Below are 17,202 nucleotides of genomic sequence, written 5' to 3'. Positions count from 1 at the left end.
TCACACTCATTTGGGAGGACCTGCATAACTTACCCAGAGCTTCACCACTCCTGGGTAATTCAGTCTGCCCACTCCCAACACGGAGTGGGGACTGTTCTGTGTAGCAGCTTGCTGGGTGGGGAATGGAGTAGCTTGGTAATGGGGGGCAGCGGGGTAGTCTATTAAAAAAAAAATAGGGGTCAGAGTTCCATGGAGAAATGTCAGCCCCAGTCCCTTTCCAGCACTTTCTGTTTAAAATGTATGAATAGAAACAAAATACAAATTACATGGAAATGTCAAAGGGCAGAAAATTGAGCCCAGTGTGTCATTTCACACTGATTGACCACCTACTTTGAGAAAAATGATTCTTTATGCCCCATTTTAAGCCCATATCAGACCTCACTGCTAACTCTGGTGCCATGACCAGCACCTCCATAATGCATGAAGTTGAGTGGTACGGAGATTTATCAGTAGAAGTTGGGGAAATGGCATTGTTAGGAGGCACACTCCCAGGCCTTCCCTGAAAACTGGGGAAATGTAGTGGTCACCACGAGGGTTAAAATTGATGGAAGCCATAATGTAGAGAACTGCATATTAGTTCAAGCTGCTGGAAAGCAAGCATAATCAATTGTTTTGATTATGCTTGCTTTCCAGCAGCTTGAACTAATATGCAGTTCGAATTCTGCAGCTCCTATGGACTTTAACACCAGTTCAGTTGAGCCAGGGTTAGAATGGGTGGGAGTGTTTTGGTAAATTCCCCCAATGCAGACACTGTCTTATTGTGTACGTTAATTTGCACACACTTTTGTGGCGTTATTTCAAAATCTTGCTGTCAGTCAAATCAGTGGGAATTTTGTCATTGACTTCAGCGAGACCACAATTTGACCCTGGAAGCAATTGATTTTAACACCACACTCTTTGTGTGACAGTGCCTTTCACATGTGAGAATAGGATAAGATAGGGGGAACCAGATCCTACTCTGTTCCTGCTGATTTGCACAAATATAACGCTAATGGAGTTACTCTGGATTTACAGCAATGTAACTGAGAGAAGATATAAATGGCTAAATATAGATTGGCATGGCTGGAATTGTAAAAGGGTGTCTTTATACACAAGTGGTCCATTGATGACTCATTTCAGACAATTGTAATGGAAATTCAAGACCATTCTTAAAAACAGCACATTGATTTCAGTCCCGTTTCCTGGTCACCATGTGTTTTGCTAGCTGTCCTTTTTTTTTGTTTGTTTGTTTGCAGTATGTACACAACTTTTAGTTTCCAGACCTGATGAGGAGAATATAAGTTCCTATTTACAGCTCATAGACAAATGTCTAATTCATGAGGTGAGTTGTGTCAGATCTTATAAAACTGTTGTTCTCATTGCTTAGAAACTGTTTCCAAAGTTTCTGTTTATGTAAACATTTTGGTTTCTAACACAAATATTTTTGGGGATATTAATAGTAATTCAGACTGCGGCAGAGTGTAAATGCAATGTGGTGCACAGAAGGGTAGGTCACTTTGTCCCTGTACAACATCAAAGAACTGGAATTGAGAAATTCATGGTGCTTGTGACATTATGATCAACAGCTGGATGACAGAAAAACCCAGGATGAATGCGCATGGGGTTTCTAGCAGAGAGACTAAACTGTCATTCAGCATTTCCAGCTTCTATTTTGTAGCAAACATTCTGTGATTCGGCACCTACCATTCTGTGTGCCTCTTCCTGAAAGCTGCTTGTTTATGGATTTTTATTTTCCACTGTAACTTTCTCTAAAAAATATATTACCACGTGTCCTTCAGGGTGACTGAAACATATTTTGAGCTCCATATGCCATAGATCTAGGGCACAAACTGTGCTGTGTATATTTATCCCCTTATATGTACCAAGTTCCTGCTGCACTTGTTACTCCTGGGGGAATTCTGTGCCAAAAAAATTAAAAATTCTGTGCAGAATATTTTAAAATTCTGTGTATTTTGTATGTCAGAATAACACAATATAATCACACCAGTTTCAGTTATTTTGGTAATTTATTTCAAATACCTGTCATCTAGTATGTCTGTAACAATACAGACGGGGGAAAAAAAGATTCAGGAAAAATTTTTTTGACAAATAGATTCCTTACTAGGCATATGAATCCAGAACTCTGAGTAATTCATCTAAACTGCAATACAGAACTGTGTTTCCTGCACCCCTCAGAAGCAGTGCAAAGGCTTGGGGGGATTCAGGAGTAACAGAGGAGCTGCAGGAGAGGGAAGGAGCCTGGAGTGAACCTGGAGGGTTATTGGGTGTGGGTGGGAGAAGTATGGGGCAGTTTTTTGGGGGGAGAGTGATAGGGAGTTGGGGAGCCTCCCTCATGCAGACCGTGGCTGACCCCTAACCTTTCCCATTCAGTCAGACACATCTCTTATCCCCGTGTGTCCCTGCAGCCCCCCTCTACCCTCTGTCCCATGTGGCCCTTCAGCCCACCTCCCATCTAGCCCCTGGCTCAATGCAATCACCCCACTAGCTCCTGAGCCTGCATCCAAGTCTGTGCCCCACTAGCTCTTCTGAACCCCAGTCTGTGATCCCCCAGCAGCCCTGCGTGCCCCACGCTGTCCGTCTGGTGCCTCCTCTCCTGACCCCACTGTGAGGAAAGCAGCCTCTCTGGCTAACTGCCATCTCTTCTGGTGCCATAGCAGCCTCTGGTGGGCGAAAGGTGTAACTGCAGTGCCTCTCCAGCAGAATCTACATTCTACAGAGGAAAAAAAAATCTGCGGGAGACATTAATTCTTCATGTGCGCAGTAGTGCAGCATTCCGCCAGGAGTACCTTGTATACATATCTGCTGCACCTGATCTTGCAAGATTCATGGCATTACATGGACATACATCTGAGATCTGGATGGATCGGTAAATGTTTTCCAGTGTCAAAAGATCTATAGTTTACACTGTCTTTACATGGTCACTTGTGTATAAAAGTGGAGTCTAGAATCACTAAGAAATCTGTACTATCCAACAGGAAAAGGAGTGGCAGCATTTTGGCAAAAGTACATTGACTGCTGTAAACATAGGTATATGCAGTATGCTAGGAGAAAAAAGGATTAAATTACAGAGTTCTGAATCCTCCAGTTTACTGTGACCATGTGAGAAGCTATTGCCTAAATAATAGAGCTCTCTGCTGATTCTTGGGCATTTCCCATCCTCACAAAGGCTCTGATTCAGGAAAGCACTAAGTATCTGCTTAGGGTAATTAACCATTGGAACAATTTATCAAGGGCCATGGAGGAATCTCCATCACTGGTAATTTTTAAATTAAGATTGAATTTTTTTAAAAAGATATTCTCTAATTCAAAGGGCATTATTCTGAAGAAGTTCTGTGGCCTGTGATATACTGGAGGTCAGACAAGATGATCACAATGGTCTGTTGTGGCCTGGAATCTCTGAAGGGTTTTCCTGAATCTGGGACAAAGACAGAGATTTCCAGCTCTGAAGGGAAGTCACTGACATTCATGGTTTAAAAAAACAAACATTATTCTCCCAGAATGCTTCTGTCCACAATAGTTACAAGTTTGCCAAGAGTTTTCAGTGAATGGTAGTGAACTGTCAGCATACATTGTCAACGTACAGTTTGCCACTTGAAATATACAGCAGCTGCACTGGGAAATCTAATTTTACTATGAAGTGAGTGGTTAGTTTGCTTTCCCACCTCAGCAGTAGTTCTGTCTGAGCCAGTCACATGGTTTAAATGTAACCAAAGCTTCTAGTATGTGAGTGTACAAAGACCTCTTCCACCTAAGTCCAGGTTCACGGAGATCACATGAAAAGCTCCTTTCACTCTAGTTCTTCAAGTATTTCCAGACATAGCAAGATTTTTTTCCCCTTGATTGCTTCATGATGAGTCTTGAAGTCAATGCAGCTTTATGAACTGCATCCATCCTAGCCTAGTCTTTTCCTTCTGAGATTAACAAAATCACTAAGAAAGAAAGATCAGGCTTTGATTAGAATGTGACTAGGCCTTTGAAATGTGATTCTGGCTGGTCACATCCCAGCTGCACAGGAGGATGCAACTCCAAACTCATTTTCTGGGTGATATAAACAGTGTTACACTGCTCTGGCTGCAATAGTATAAGGGAAGTGCTTGTTGGTATTTTCAAGAAATGTCTTAAGTGGAACAGCATTTCCTCCCAGGCAAAGTAGGGGTGGAAGGGGATAGATGCTCCATGCCTTATGAAGCCCCAGATTTTTCCTTGCATATTACACATAAAATGTAGAATGTGAAAGGTGCAGGAATGAGAGGCAGAGAGACTGCAGACCTCTTTTTACCCTCTGACCACACCCAGCACAGGCAGTGGCTGTGCACAATTCCCCACACCACCCAGCCAGTGTGGCTAAACCTTCCCCTGGAAAGACCACCTTTTATGGGAGAGAGGATAGTTCACTCTTCATCTCCGTTCAGCTCTTGGAGGGTTGAGACTGCCCACCAAGGTGCCAATGACTGCCAGCTGTCACAGTGGTGGGGTTTTTGGTAGACACTGGTCCCCAGGGAGCTAGGGAGAGAGCACCAAACTCATGTCACATTTGCTACTTCACCGCCATCAGATTGTGGACAGTTTTCAGTCACAAAGCTTGATTTCAGCTGGAGACCTTGAGAGGAAAAGGGCAGTTCCCTTCCCCTCATACTTCAGACACATACCTCCTTCTTCGAGTGCTTGCACATGTCCATTCCAATATAGGTGCCCACCCCAAGCACAGCTGCTGGAAATTTTTCCCCCAGTGGTAACTCTTGGGTCAGCTCTAGTGCCCTCTGGTGCCGCACGCTCATAACTCAGATATAAAGGGCCCTGTCGATTCTGCTCTCCTTCAGTTCCTTCTTACCGCCTGTTACGGCGGCTGGAACTCCTCATCACTTAGGCAATCGTTCTCTTAGTGGTTTTCCGACAAATGCAGTGTAAATAGTTTGGGTCATTTTTAGTAGTTAGTGTCATTAGTTTGGACACCTCTGCTCTTAGATAGCAGAGTGGTCCACCATCCCACTGCCGGGGCTTGCGTCGGTCAGCTGGTTTCAAGCTCTGCATTTCGTGCAGTAAGTCTGTGCCTTTGAGCAACCCTCACTCAAGCTGCCTCAAGGGGAAGCTCACAGGAAAGATCACCGCCAAATTTGCAGGGATTTTAAGCCCCAGAATAAGCAGGACTGAACCATGCTGCACGTTTGAAGGTCCTCTTGGAGACAGCCTTAAGATCAGCCTTGGAGCTGCACTCGGACTTGGCACTGAGTACCCCAGCCTCAGTGCAGAGTGCACCTCCAACAACCCGGAACTCTTGGTGCTGATCATCTTCCCTGGTCCCCAAGAAGAAACACTTTGGAACCTCCATATACGGTCTTTTTTAAAGACAAAGTCCAGTTGTGACCACCCCCTCATTCCTTTCAAAAGTTGTCTCACCATTCCATTGCAGTCCAGCAATCTTTCTGCCAGTGTTCTACCTGCAACCACATGCAAACAGGGAGGATATTCCACTCGTTGGATATATGCCAGGACCCTGGCCTTCTACATACAAAGGACCAAAGCATTCTGCGGATCCACTTAGGTGTTGATAGTGGAAAGAATGAAAGATTCTCCCCATTTCTGCGTGGAGAATCTCATTGTGGATCACTTGGTGCATCAGGGCGTGTTACAACCTCGCGAACATCTCACCACTTGCTCGCTTAACAGCTCACTCTACAAGGTCTCAAGCCTCCGCTGCTGCTTTTTTAGCACAAGTTCCAATCCAGGACATCTGCAGGAGAACAACCTGGTCATTGGTTCACAATGCACTATGCCATTACACAGCAGGCTAGAGATGATGCCGGCTTCAGCCGGGTGGCGTTACATTTAGCCTGCCCTTGATCTCTGAACCCACCTCCGTGGCACTTGTTGTGAGTCACTTACATTGGAATGGGCATGTACAAGCACAAGAAGAAGAAACAGTTACTAACCTTTCTGTAGCTGTTGTTGTTTGAGATGCGTTGCACATGTCCATTCCAAAACCCACCCTCTGTCAGAGGTGGTCAGCAAGAAGAAACTGAAGGGGAGCAGGGTCGGCAGGGCTCTTTATACCAGTGCTATGAGTGTGCAACACCAGAGGGCACTAGAGCCCAGGCATCGGATACCACGAAGGGAAAAAATTCCGGCAGCTGCACTTGGGATGCGCAAACACCTACGTTGGAATGGACGTCTGTAACAACAGTTAACCGAAAGGTAGTAACTGGTTTTTGTGAGATTCCGTGTGGCAAGTCACCATCTTGGTAGCCCTGGCAAATGACCGGACACTCCGGAGCCATCGCTGTAACAGCTAGAGTGGGAGCTGTGGAATGGCTTGTGACATTTGGCTCCTCGCCGGTTGGAGGGATGAGAACATTGATTCCATAATGTATCCTGGTCTCTGAGGTATGGGGTGGGACCAGGGTTGGAAATGGTGCCCGGTACTCCTGAAGGTAATGTGGAGTACTTCTGAGGGAGCAGGAAGTCATGAGAGAATAGATATAAACGGGGAGCCTGGAAGATGAGGACTGGATGCTTGAGCTTGATGTGCCATGTGAGAGGAAGCCAGTGAAGGGATTGGGAAGGGAGGGGCATAGTCTTAGCTGCCGGAGGGGGAGTGATTTATGCAGGTAAATCTTGGATAGGCTTCTTGCTCAGATCCCGTGGTGATGGGTGTGTGACAGGTAATAACACTACTTAGCTCTTGTTTAGCTAGCACTTTTCTGCCATAGATTTCAAAACAAAGGAGGTATCTTTATCCCCATTTTGCAGTTGGGCAAACTGAGGCATAGAGGCAAACTGACTTGCCAGAGGTCCCCAGCAAGGTCAGTGACAGAGCCAGGAATGAAACCCAGCCCAGTTCTCTCTAGATAGAATTGAAAAGAGGTCAGAATCTGAGACACTGGAGAGAAAACATTGATTGAGTCATGTATTCCCAAAGCGAACAGTGTTTCATTGGTTTCCAACCAGAGCTAAAGTGAGTTGCTCCGCAGCAACATGTCTACAATGTTTTTCATTTGCGTTATGTAAGAATATGTTAATATCACTGGGATGCAAGGTAAGTAGATTGATCGTTAAATGTAACAGTCAAAAGGATAACATGAAAATGGCTCATGTAGTATTGGTTAAGCTGCCCATAAATATATTTATTGTAGTTAATAACTGTCTGTCGATCTCTTGCTGTCGTGGGGCATGCACATGAAAACAGTCACATAATAATGTGTTGGGAGCTCCTGGGGCCCAGATGGCTCAGGACATTGGTAGGTGGAGTAAGGGGACTTCCACTGCCAAGCTCAAGTTAACTCCAACCTGGGGCAGTAGCACCAAATGCCATTATAATCTCAAGGCACTTTGGTCTCAGTGAAATAGACTGTGGTATAAAAACCTCAAATGGAATGGAAAATAAATGGAAGGTCTCAATCCATTTCTTGGGAAACAAGTGTCCACTCCTCAGAAACCACTGCAGTTGGTTCTGGCCGGGAGCTCCCGTCAATAAGGAGATTGAGGATTTTGCTCTGTTGTTATCATGGGAGAAGATCCCTCCAGGTCCAGCCAAGGCATGCTGTCAGGACAGCATATGGAATGTTGTGCTGCAAAACGCTAACACTGGACCTGTTGAGTACCTGAGCCAGAAGCCATCAGTTCCCAGGGCTGTCAAGCCAGCACCTTTCATGAACACTTACTTTAAAAGGTTGGGTGTTTGTTTTTAAAGAACTCGGATGTTTGTGTTTATTTTTGGAGATTTCTTGAAAATTTTAGGGTCTGCACTGGGGGATGAAAATGCAAGTTACTCAACAGAGCATAGCTATTAAACGATCAGGAGCATTCATTTATCAATAAACTGAGCACTCAGGGAATTTTATATACATACTGTGATCTGAATCATAGACTTCAAGGTCAGAAGGAACCCTCATGAAATAATTATGACCATTATCTGTCCCTAAGCCCCAATATAACTGAATTTCTTTTCATAGGCAACTTTCAGTACTTTGCTAATTTTTCTGTTTTTTAAATAATATGAATTTTGATTAAAAGTTAGTAAAAGAAGTAAAAAGAATTGACTTTGTAGTATCAGTAGGATTTTTTTGTAGCATCACCTAAGTGTTGTGCATTATGGCATCCATAATGACGTAGAAAAAATAATAATAATTGTATCGGACCTTTATGTATCTGTCATCCTGGCGAACCCACAGCATTTCACACATACACAGTACCGCTGAATTGTAGGGGTTGTGGGCAGCCAGGCAGTAGTATAGCATGCCTCACAGTGATGGCGAGAGCAGAAATTAGAACCCAGGACTCCAGGGAAACCTGTTTTCTTTCAGGAAGTGTCATGGGATCCTTAACACCCAGGCACAGCAGGATCTTTGCTCTTAAAATTTAATTGGAAAGAGCTACGCTTAGGAAACTGCCTGGTGCTCAGTTTGTCTTTTTCAAAAGTGCAATAGGCTGAGCCAATTCTTCTAGGAGTTAAACCTGCCATTCAGGGCTTCTGTGTGTTTGCAGCCTGAAGCTTGGCTCGCTCAGCTCTCTACTTTGGGTGCATGTTAACTGCCTGTTGTTTTCTTTATTTTTATACCCAACTGCATCATCCATAAGATGTTTACCTTTTTTTTAATTCCTTTTTTTTGGGGGGCAGGCATTTACAGAGACACAGAAGAAAAGATTGTTGTCATGGAAACAGCAGGTGCAAAAACTCTTCAGGTCTTTCCCTCGGAAATCCCTTCTAGACATATCAGGATATCGGCAGCAAAGAAAGTACGTTGGGATTTCATCTCTCTGATGCAATGATTGTACTTTGCGGGTTGGTATCTTGGACAAGACTACACCAAAGGGGATAATTACACTCACATTCACACTGTGCTAACTGGAACTGTCGATGCGTCTGATTCATGAAGCCAGTTATCTCGAGTGCAGGCAGGGCTGGGATATTTCACCTTATTCTGTTTTAATTCTGTATGTCACGGGCAGCTCTCAAATGTCACTTTAGAGCAGTGGGTCCTGTTGTTAGTTATTAGCTCTGATTGGCATTATACTAGCAACTTGAGGTTCCAGCTCAGATCAGGGCTCCATTGTGCTAGATGTTAAACAGAGAGACAGTCCCTGCCCCAAAGAGCTTACAGTATTAACAGACAAAACCAAAGGGTGGGTAAAACGTACCATTGTCCCATTTTACAGATGGTGACCTAAGTCTAGAGAGATTCAGTGACTTGCCCCAGGTGACAAAAGCTGCCTGTGACTGTGCTGAGATTTGAACCCAGATTTCCTGAGTCCCACTTTGGTAGCTTACCAACAAGACAGTCCTTCCTCTATGTGGCTTCCTCCTTAAATTGGGGATTCTGATTGACCTGCCCATCTCCCAAGCCTACACTTTCCCCACAGTAATTGGAGCACTTGAAAAGATTAAAAAGTAGGGCTGTCAAGTGATTTAAAAAAATTAATCGCACGATTAATTGCTCTGTTAAACGATATTAGAATACCATTTATTTAAATATTTTGGATGTTTTCTACATTTTCAAATATGTTGATTTCATTTACAACACAGACTACAAAGTATACAGTGCTCACTTTATATTTACAAATATTTGCACTGTAAAAAAGAGAAAAAAGAAATAGTATTTTTCAATCACTTAATACAGGTATTGTAGTGCAATCTCTTTTTCATGAAAGTTGAACTTGCAAATGTAGTATTACGTGCAATAAAGTAACTGCACTAAAAAAAAATATGTAAAACTTTAGAGCCTACAAGTCCACTCAGTCCTACTTGTTCAGCCAATCACTCAGACAAACAAGCTTGTTTACCTTTGCAGGAGATAATACTGTCCACTCCTTGTTTAAGAAGAAAGTGAGAACAGGAGTTTGCATGACACTGTTGTAGCTGGCATCACAAGATATTTATGTGCCAGATGCGGTAAAGATTCATATGTCCCTTCATGCTTCGCCCACCATTCCAGAGGACATGCTTCCATGCTGATGATGGATTCTGCTCGATAAGAATCCAAAACAGAGCAGACTGACGATGTTCATTTTCATCATCTGAGTCAGATGCCACCAGCAGAAAGTTGATTTTCTTTTTTGGTAGTTCATTTTCCACATCTGACTGTGCTCTGTTAAGACTTCTGACACCATGCTCCACACCTTGTCCCTCTCAGATTTTGGAAGGTACTTCTGATTCTTAAACCTTGGGTCAAGCGCTGTAGCTATCTTTAGAAATCTCACATTGGTACTTTCTTTGCATTTTGTCAAATCTGCAGTGAAAGTGTTCTTAACTCGAACACCATGTGCTGGGTTGTCATCCGAGAGGGCCATAGCACAAAATATATGGCAGAATGCAGGTAAAACAGCGCAGAAGACATACAATTCTCCCCCAAGGAGTTCAGTCACAAATTTAATTAATGCATTATTTTTTTAACAAGCGTCAATGGCATGGAAGCATGTCCTCTGGAATGGTGGCTGAAGCATGAAGGGACATATGAATGTTTAGCATATCTGGCGCGTAAATACCTTGCAATGCCAGCTACAAAAGTGCCAGGCAAATGCCTGTTCTCACTTTCAGGTGGCATTATGAGTAAGAAGAGGGCAACATTATCTCCTACAAATGTGTTTGTCTTAGTGATTGGCTGAACAAGAAGTAGGACCGAGTGGACTTGTGGGGGCTAAAGTTTTACATAGTTTTGATTTTGAGTGCAGTTATGTAACAAAAAAATAAGTTTGTAAGTTGCACTTTTGTGATAAAGAGATTACACTACAGTATTTGTATGAAGAGAATTGAAAAATACTAATTCTTCTGTTTATAATTTTACAGTACAAATATTTGTAATAAAAAATAGTCTAAAGTGAGCACTATAGCTCAGTGGTTTGAGCATTGGCCTGCTAAACCCAGAGTTGTGAGTTCAATCCTTGAGGGGGCCACATAGGTATCTGGGGTAAAAATTAGTCCTGCCTAGTGAAGGCAAGGGGCTGGACTCAATGACCTTTCAAGGTCCCTTCCAGTTCTAGGAGATTGGTATATCTCCAGTTATTTATTTGTAAATAGAAATCAGATATTTGAAAATGTAAAAAAACATGCAAAACATTTAATACATTTCAATTGGTATTCTATTGTTTAACAGTGCGATTAATCACAATTAATTTTTTTAATCACGACTAATTTTGTTTGGTTAATCGCATGAGTTAACTGTGATTAATCGACAACCCTGTTAAAAAGAAATAACAGCATTGTCCCTCTCTGCAGTTTGGTTTTCTCGCCTGTGTTTGCTGCCCCTCCAGTTTTGGTGTCATCTGCCGATTAAATCACTGTTGGATAGACACCAGAAAAAGCAATCAACAAGGGGGCAGCAAGGGTCTTGGTCTTGTTTAGATTAGTTGATCAGAAGACCTCAGGAGGGCCCTGTAGGGGGCTACAAATGACTGGAATCTTCACTGCTTGAACACTGAGACTTGCTCCTCCACTGTGACTGGAGAAGCACTACACCGCAGACTAGCGCCATGGCTAGAGAACCACTTAGCAGGAAACACTTCATGTAGGGTGAAATTCACCCCTGTGCAGAACAGCAGCATACAGCAGGTGTGCCACCTAATGTCATGGCTAAATGCTCAAAATAAGGCATAAGTGGGGTATCGACCGAGACTGGAAGGCGGGAAATTCACCCTTGCTGATCTAGATCAAGTGTGTCATTTTCTTGGACTTCCTTTGCTCTTCCAGTCTGGGTGAAGCTGCAGGCTAAGAATGCAATGGTGCAGCTCTGCCTTTCACGAAGTTCCATAGGTATAATGGCAAAATCACTTCCTGCATGAGGTTTAAAGAAACTTGGTTGTGTGTCATGATGGGTAGATTTATACTGGTCTGGACCACATAATCGTATTATTTTTTAAGCCTTGTTCACTATAGCATGTACAGGCAGGAGAGATTAGGGCTAAGAGGAAGGTGAGTTGAAACGTCAAGGGTTGGAGAAGGGGCAGGGCGATACAGGAACTGCACAAGTGATAAGAGTTGTTAATCTCCAAATAGGTACTCTCATTTCATAGACTCATAGAATATCAGGGTTGGAAGGGACCTCAGGAGGACTTCTAGTCCAGCCCCCTGCTCAAAGCAAGACCAATCCCCAACTAAATTTGTCATGTTTCAAACATCAGCAGGTAAATAATAAGTATCACAGCAAAACTACCCGTCTCTTTGTGTAATCATTTAAAACAATTGGGCAAGAACACCAGGAAGACTTTACACTGCAGTGAAATCTGCATGATCTATTTGTTCTGTGGGATCAAACGGTTCTTCTATATTTTTGGTGCTGTTGCTTTGTGTGTTGTTGCAGTGTGGCATACCAGTAACCAACAGTGTTACATAGAAATGGGTAAAATGTCCTAATTACAACCCAAGAATGACCTGCCGCTAAAGACGTGTTTAAAAGACACATTAACCAAAATTCCCTCAACTTCACTACTGCAAAATACCTCCATGCTAGCGCCATCAAATTGTGGGAAAAACTGAATCTGCAAACACTTGTTTTTCACGTGGCAAATGAAAACAAATTCCACTCCTCGTACATCTGTTGTGCAGACCACCCCTCACTTTCATCATCATGCCCCGTTACCCCTAAGTAAAAAAATTGAGTTTATTGGGCTGTTGCTACTGCCATACATGTGGGGGGAGGTGAGTGAATGAGATTTAAGGGCCTGATTGGTCACTCCCTTCCCCTGTGCAAATCAAGAATAACTCTGCTAAAATCAGTGAAGTAACTAACACTAGTGTATTATCCAAATCAGGGAGATGAGAAGCAGGCCCTGAGAGTCAGAATCATGAACCCGACTTGTCATGGGAACTTTTATTCATGGATTCTCAGACCAGAAGGGACCACTGTGATCATCTAGTCTGACCTCCTGCATAACAGAGGCCAGGGAACTTCCCCAGAATAATTCCTGTTTGAACTAGAGCAGATCTTTTAGAAAAACAACCCATCTTGACTCTGTGTGGTTACACATAGTCTAAGGAGCAGCCACTGATCTTCTGACTTCAGTGAAGTTACTCTGGATTCAAACTGCTGTAACTGAGATAGGAATCTGGTTCTAAGCAGGTAACGTTTGTTATCCACTTTCTCCCCATCTCCATTAGCGTCAGGCTGCCAACCCAACCAAGACTGCATCGTACTGGTTTACAGAGAAAGTGCTTTTCACAACCAAATGGGCTAAGAGATCTGCAAACTTTCTGGCCCGATTTACTCTGGTTTTTCAAACTGTGTTAGCACTATTCTAAAGAACTGTTTAAACCAGACTCTTGCTCGGGAGGTATTAATGCAGTTGGACATCTTAGTGTGGATAGAGCCTTTGAGACTGACAAGTCCTTTTCTAACGATTGTCACCCACACAAGCACAAACAGTCCACAGGAAGATTTGATACCAGGTGCAATACCTGTGTCTCATTTTGTGCAGAAGTTGTCTACGTTCATCATTTCTTTTCTCTCTCTTTCCCTCTCTTTTTTTTTTTTAAGTTTTCATTTAAAATGAGCAAATTTTAAACCAGCCAAATAAACCAAAAATGTAAACCTCAGACTCCTAATACATAACCAAATATAGAAATGAGGGAAATTAAAGCCTTATGTAAGCCAAAGAAAGGAAAAACATGGACACACCAGAAACAAGCAGGAATGCAAGAGGCTTCAAAGAGGCTTGGATCTGGCCCTGTGGACCCGAAGCTTGAGATACTGAGTGTTATGTTCACACCATGCACACAGAGAAATTAGGTTAAAAACATAAAATACTTGTGCTGGATGGTTGCAACATAACACTACTTTATTTCTTAGAATTTAGAGCGGTAACACCCAAGAACCAAAAACAGAGAGAGAGAAAGCAGGCTGCTCCCTAACACAGAGGCACAACTCACTTCACTTGCTCTAGGCTGCCTTCTTGCAAACTGACTCTGACAGATCTGCGTGCTTGGTGCTTCCCTACAGAGCCCTCTAGCCTGCAAACCGGACCAGGAAACCCTTAAAAATTAAAGTGATGGCTTATAATTTTAACTTTGTTTTCCATACACCACACTCAGCACTGTCAACTCTCATTTCATCGGAGGCAAAGGCGCTCAGCAACTCACAGCATCAAGTCCTGAGTAGGTAAAGAGCCACAAGAGAAGAGAAAACTAGGAAGCAAATATAGGTCACAGAGGAACCCAGAATCAGCTTAGGACCCTTCTTTGTCACTGTGGGAAATGCAGAGCAGCACAGGCATCTTGAGAAGGCTGCATGGGGCTTGCAAGCCACGGATTGCCGAGTGCCGGTATATCAGTGCAAACTGAGATTCTGGAGAATATACCAAAACCCCCAGGGCACCGCCAGAATCCATATACTTCTCCAGGCTAAGTGTCTGGATTTCTCCCTGTTTAGCACTTAAAAGGTCATTTACATCTCACCAGCCATCATCAAGCAAATCCTTCCTGCCTCTCTCCACGGACTCTGCTTTGACTCACAGGAGTATGGTAAGCAGGATAGGGCCTCAAGGGGCTAAACCAAAGTTTAATGCTAGCCACAGGGCTTACATGTGCAGCTGCCCTCTGAATCCAATGAAAGCAATTCTGTTCCCACTTGTGGCGATCCTCGGTAAGACACTTCGGCTAATTTAGCATTAGAGAGCCCTGTCCACTGAAGTCAGTATGAGTTTTTCCATTGATTTTAGTGGGAGAAGGGTCAAGGCTAAAGCTCGTTAGGCTGTGCTGATTTCCAAACCCATCTTTAATCACTACTAACCACATGCCATTTGAATATATTCTTAAAGTATTTAGAAGACAGCTCATGCTTGCATTTTAAAAGGTAAGATTCTGAATGTTCAGACCTGTTATTTTTTCCTCTTTCCAGTCGAGGCTTTGGCCAGTCGAACTCCTTACCAACAGCTGGATCTGTCGGTGCAGGAATGGGCAGGCGGAACCCGCGCCAGTTCCAGATTCCCTCACGGAATCTCCCCCCTACCCGGCTGGGTCTGCTGGGCCCCAGTGGACTCCTAGGTGCTGCACAACGCAGCGCAGCTGCCAACCCAACCATCTTGAAACAAGGAAGACAGGTGTGTGTCTGTCTGTCTGTGTTGTTGCATGTCAGACCACCAGTGCTGCAGGACGATTGTTAGCTGCAGGGGAGGGTCTATATTTTTTTGTGCCTGCTGAGAAATACTTTGGGTTTGATCTGACAAGATGCTGAGCACCCCTGATTGCCAGTTTCATCAGATGTGGGTGGCTTACAGGACTTAGCAGGGTCAGGCCCATATACATGACAAGGGATTGGTCCAAATGTAGCTATTTACTTCCCAATGGCTGAAGAGAAAACTGCTACTAAAGAAAACACGTTAATCAGCTCTTTGCTAAGGTTAGCATGGAATGATTTTTCTGATTTTCCTCATCTGACTGATGTGTCTGGATACTCTATTTTACACGCGAACCCAGTGAGAACAGTCTGCAGGCATTTCCTGTTTTTGTTCTTTTCAGTGTAGCGGGGTACTGAAAAGGGACAAGGAGAGCTGGGAGAGAGGGACAAATCAGGCTTCAGAGAGGGATGGAGGAAGAGAAATGAGCCAAGGGTTTTTTATAAATACATCCCTCAGAGAGTAAATGTCACTCACAGAAAAAGCCCTTCGCAGGGAGAGGGTGACCTAGTGACTAGAGGGTGCAAGACTGGGGAGATCAGGAAAGTATTAGCATACAGACCATGCTGAGGTTTTTAACACACCCAGACTGTCTTACATTAGCATGGCACTGGCATTTGTTTTACAGTATCGTTGGTGTGTTTGTTTCCCATAGAATCTCTGGTTCGCAAACCCTGGGGGTAGTAACAGCATGCCAAGCCGGACCCATAGCTCAGTGCAGAGGACGCGTTCCCTGCCTGTCCACACATCCCCACAGACCATGCTGATGTTTCAGCAGCCAGGTAGGAAGAAGTAATTTGTCTTTTGCTTATTCATCCCCTTGTCATCTGAGAGTACAGTATATTGAAATAGCTGCACTAGTGAACCCTGCCTACAAATGCTTAGCCTCAACTGTCACCATACATTCTTGGGTGCTTATAGAAAGCTTTCTTTTTTTAAACTGTGCATTGCAAGCATGAACAGTGGTGGGCTGGCAGCAAGCCAGACTCTGCAAGCTCTGTGTCTGTTGCAATCTGACCAAGATATTTTTTGACACTAGTCAGATTACTGGATTGATTAAACCAGAGACATCACTGGAGGGATTTTGACCCTATAAATAACAGACTGACTGTGCTAGTGCCCAACATAGCTTCCTTTTGCAAGGCTTTGTGTTACATGGGGAATGTTGCAACTCTTGGATCACCTTTTTTGCTTTTACATGGACTGGAAAATCCAGTGCAGAAGAGAAATGACTTCATGCATTTTAGGGAAATTCTTTTGAGAGAGACGTTCTGAGGCAGAATTTTAACACACGAGAGATTTTAATTGTTTCCTTGCACACTTTTAATACCCTTCCATGTATGAGAACATCCTGTCATTATTTTGGTTTGCTGAGTGTCCATCTGAATCCAGAAAGAAAAGCTCTGAGACTTTAGTGCGTTTTTTCTAGTATATCTTAACTATGTATGTTGCTCCACTATCCTTTTAATGCAGCCTTTCTGTTAATGTACAGCAGTGTTCATCATCTGCATTGTTCCAGCAATAATTCACCATCGAAACAAATCTCACTCAAAAGAAGTTTACCGCCCCAGAAACTTACACCCTTGTTTCAGCCTGGGCCTCCATCTAGCCTTCTCATGTATTATGTGTCCGCATTGTTTTGACCGTCCTAGATTACAAGCCTCTTGTTGCAGGGACTGCGTCTCCCTCTGTGTATCATCCTGAGCCCAGTGTAATGGCAAAGTTTGGTAAATATTAGAGAATAAGAAATAAGTTCTTGCATGTTAGCCTGCAGGTGATGAAGACTCTAGAGGACGGGAAAGTGGCATTGCCAAAAAAAATATTTGTAGAGTACCCAAGAAAGTGATGCATTTATTTGATATTATTATTAATAGTTTGCATTTATACAACACTTTTCGTTGGAGGATCTCAAAACACATTGTAAACACTAATGAATTAATCCCCACAACAATCCGGTGAAGTAGGAAAGTATTATACTTATGGGGTAAACTGAACAGAGAGATTAACTGAGTTGCCCAAAGTCTTACAGCAAGTTGATTGTGAAGTTAGAATTACAACCCAGGAGTCCTGACTCTGTCTCTGCTCTGAATATTAGACTGCACA

General features: G+C 43.3%; 2 protein-coding genes across 6 annotated transcripts in view; both read left to right on the top strand.

The window, feature by feature from the left end:
• The window catches only part of CGRRF1 (cell growth regulator with ring finger domain 1), a 241,739-nt gene extending 237,755 nt beyond the window's left edge, over positions 1 to 3,984 (top strand). Inside the window, exon 7 of the transcript XR_012655854.1 lies at positions 3,970 to 3,984. The gene's annotated coding sequence lies outside the window, so the exon portion shown is untranslated. The remainder of the gene's footprint in view (positions 1 to 3,969) is intronic.
• SAMD4A (sterile alpha motif domain containing 4A) overlaps positions 1 to 17,202 on the top strand; it is a 216,338-nt gene that overhangs the window by 185,943 nt on the left and 13,193 nt on the right. For all 5 annotated transcript variants that reach the window (XM_075065793.1, XM_075065794.1, XM_075065792.1 and 2 more), the window contains 4 exons: positions 1,236 to 1,321; positions 8,615 to 8,733; positions 14,823 to 15,024; positions 15,755 to 15,881. In XM_075065793.1, coding sequence (XP_074921894.1) covers positions 1,236 to 1,321; positions 8,615 to 8,733; positions 14,823 to 15,024; positions 15,755 to 15,881 — 534 coding nt within the window. The remainder of the gene's footprint in view (positions 1 to 1,235; positions 1,322 to 8,614; positions 8,734 to 14,822; positions 15,025 to 15,754; positions 15,882 to 17,202) is intronic.

This window comes from Chelonoidis abingdonii, chromosome 4 (genome assembly GCF_003597395.2).
Source record: "Chelonoidis abingdonii isolate Lonesome George chromosome 4, CheloAbing_2.0, whole genome shotgun sequence".
Lineage (NCBI taxonomy): Eukaryota > Metazoa > Chordata > Testudines > Testudinidae > Chelonoidis > Chelonoidis abingdonii.
This window is presented reverse-complemented; position numbering and strand designations above follow the sequence as displayed.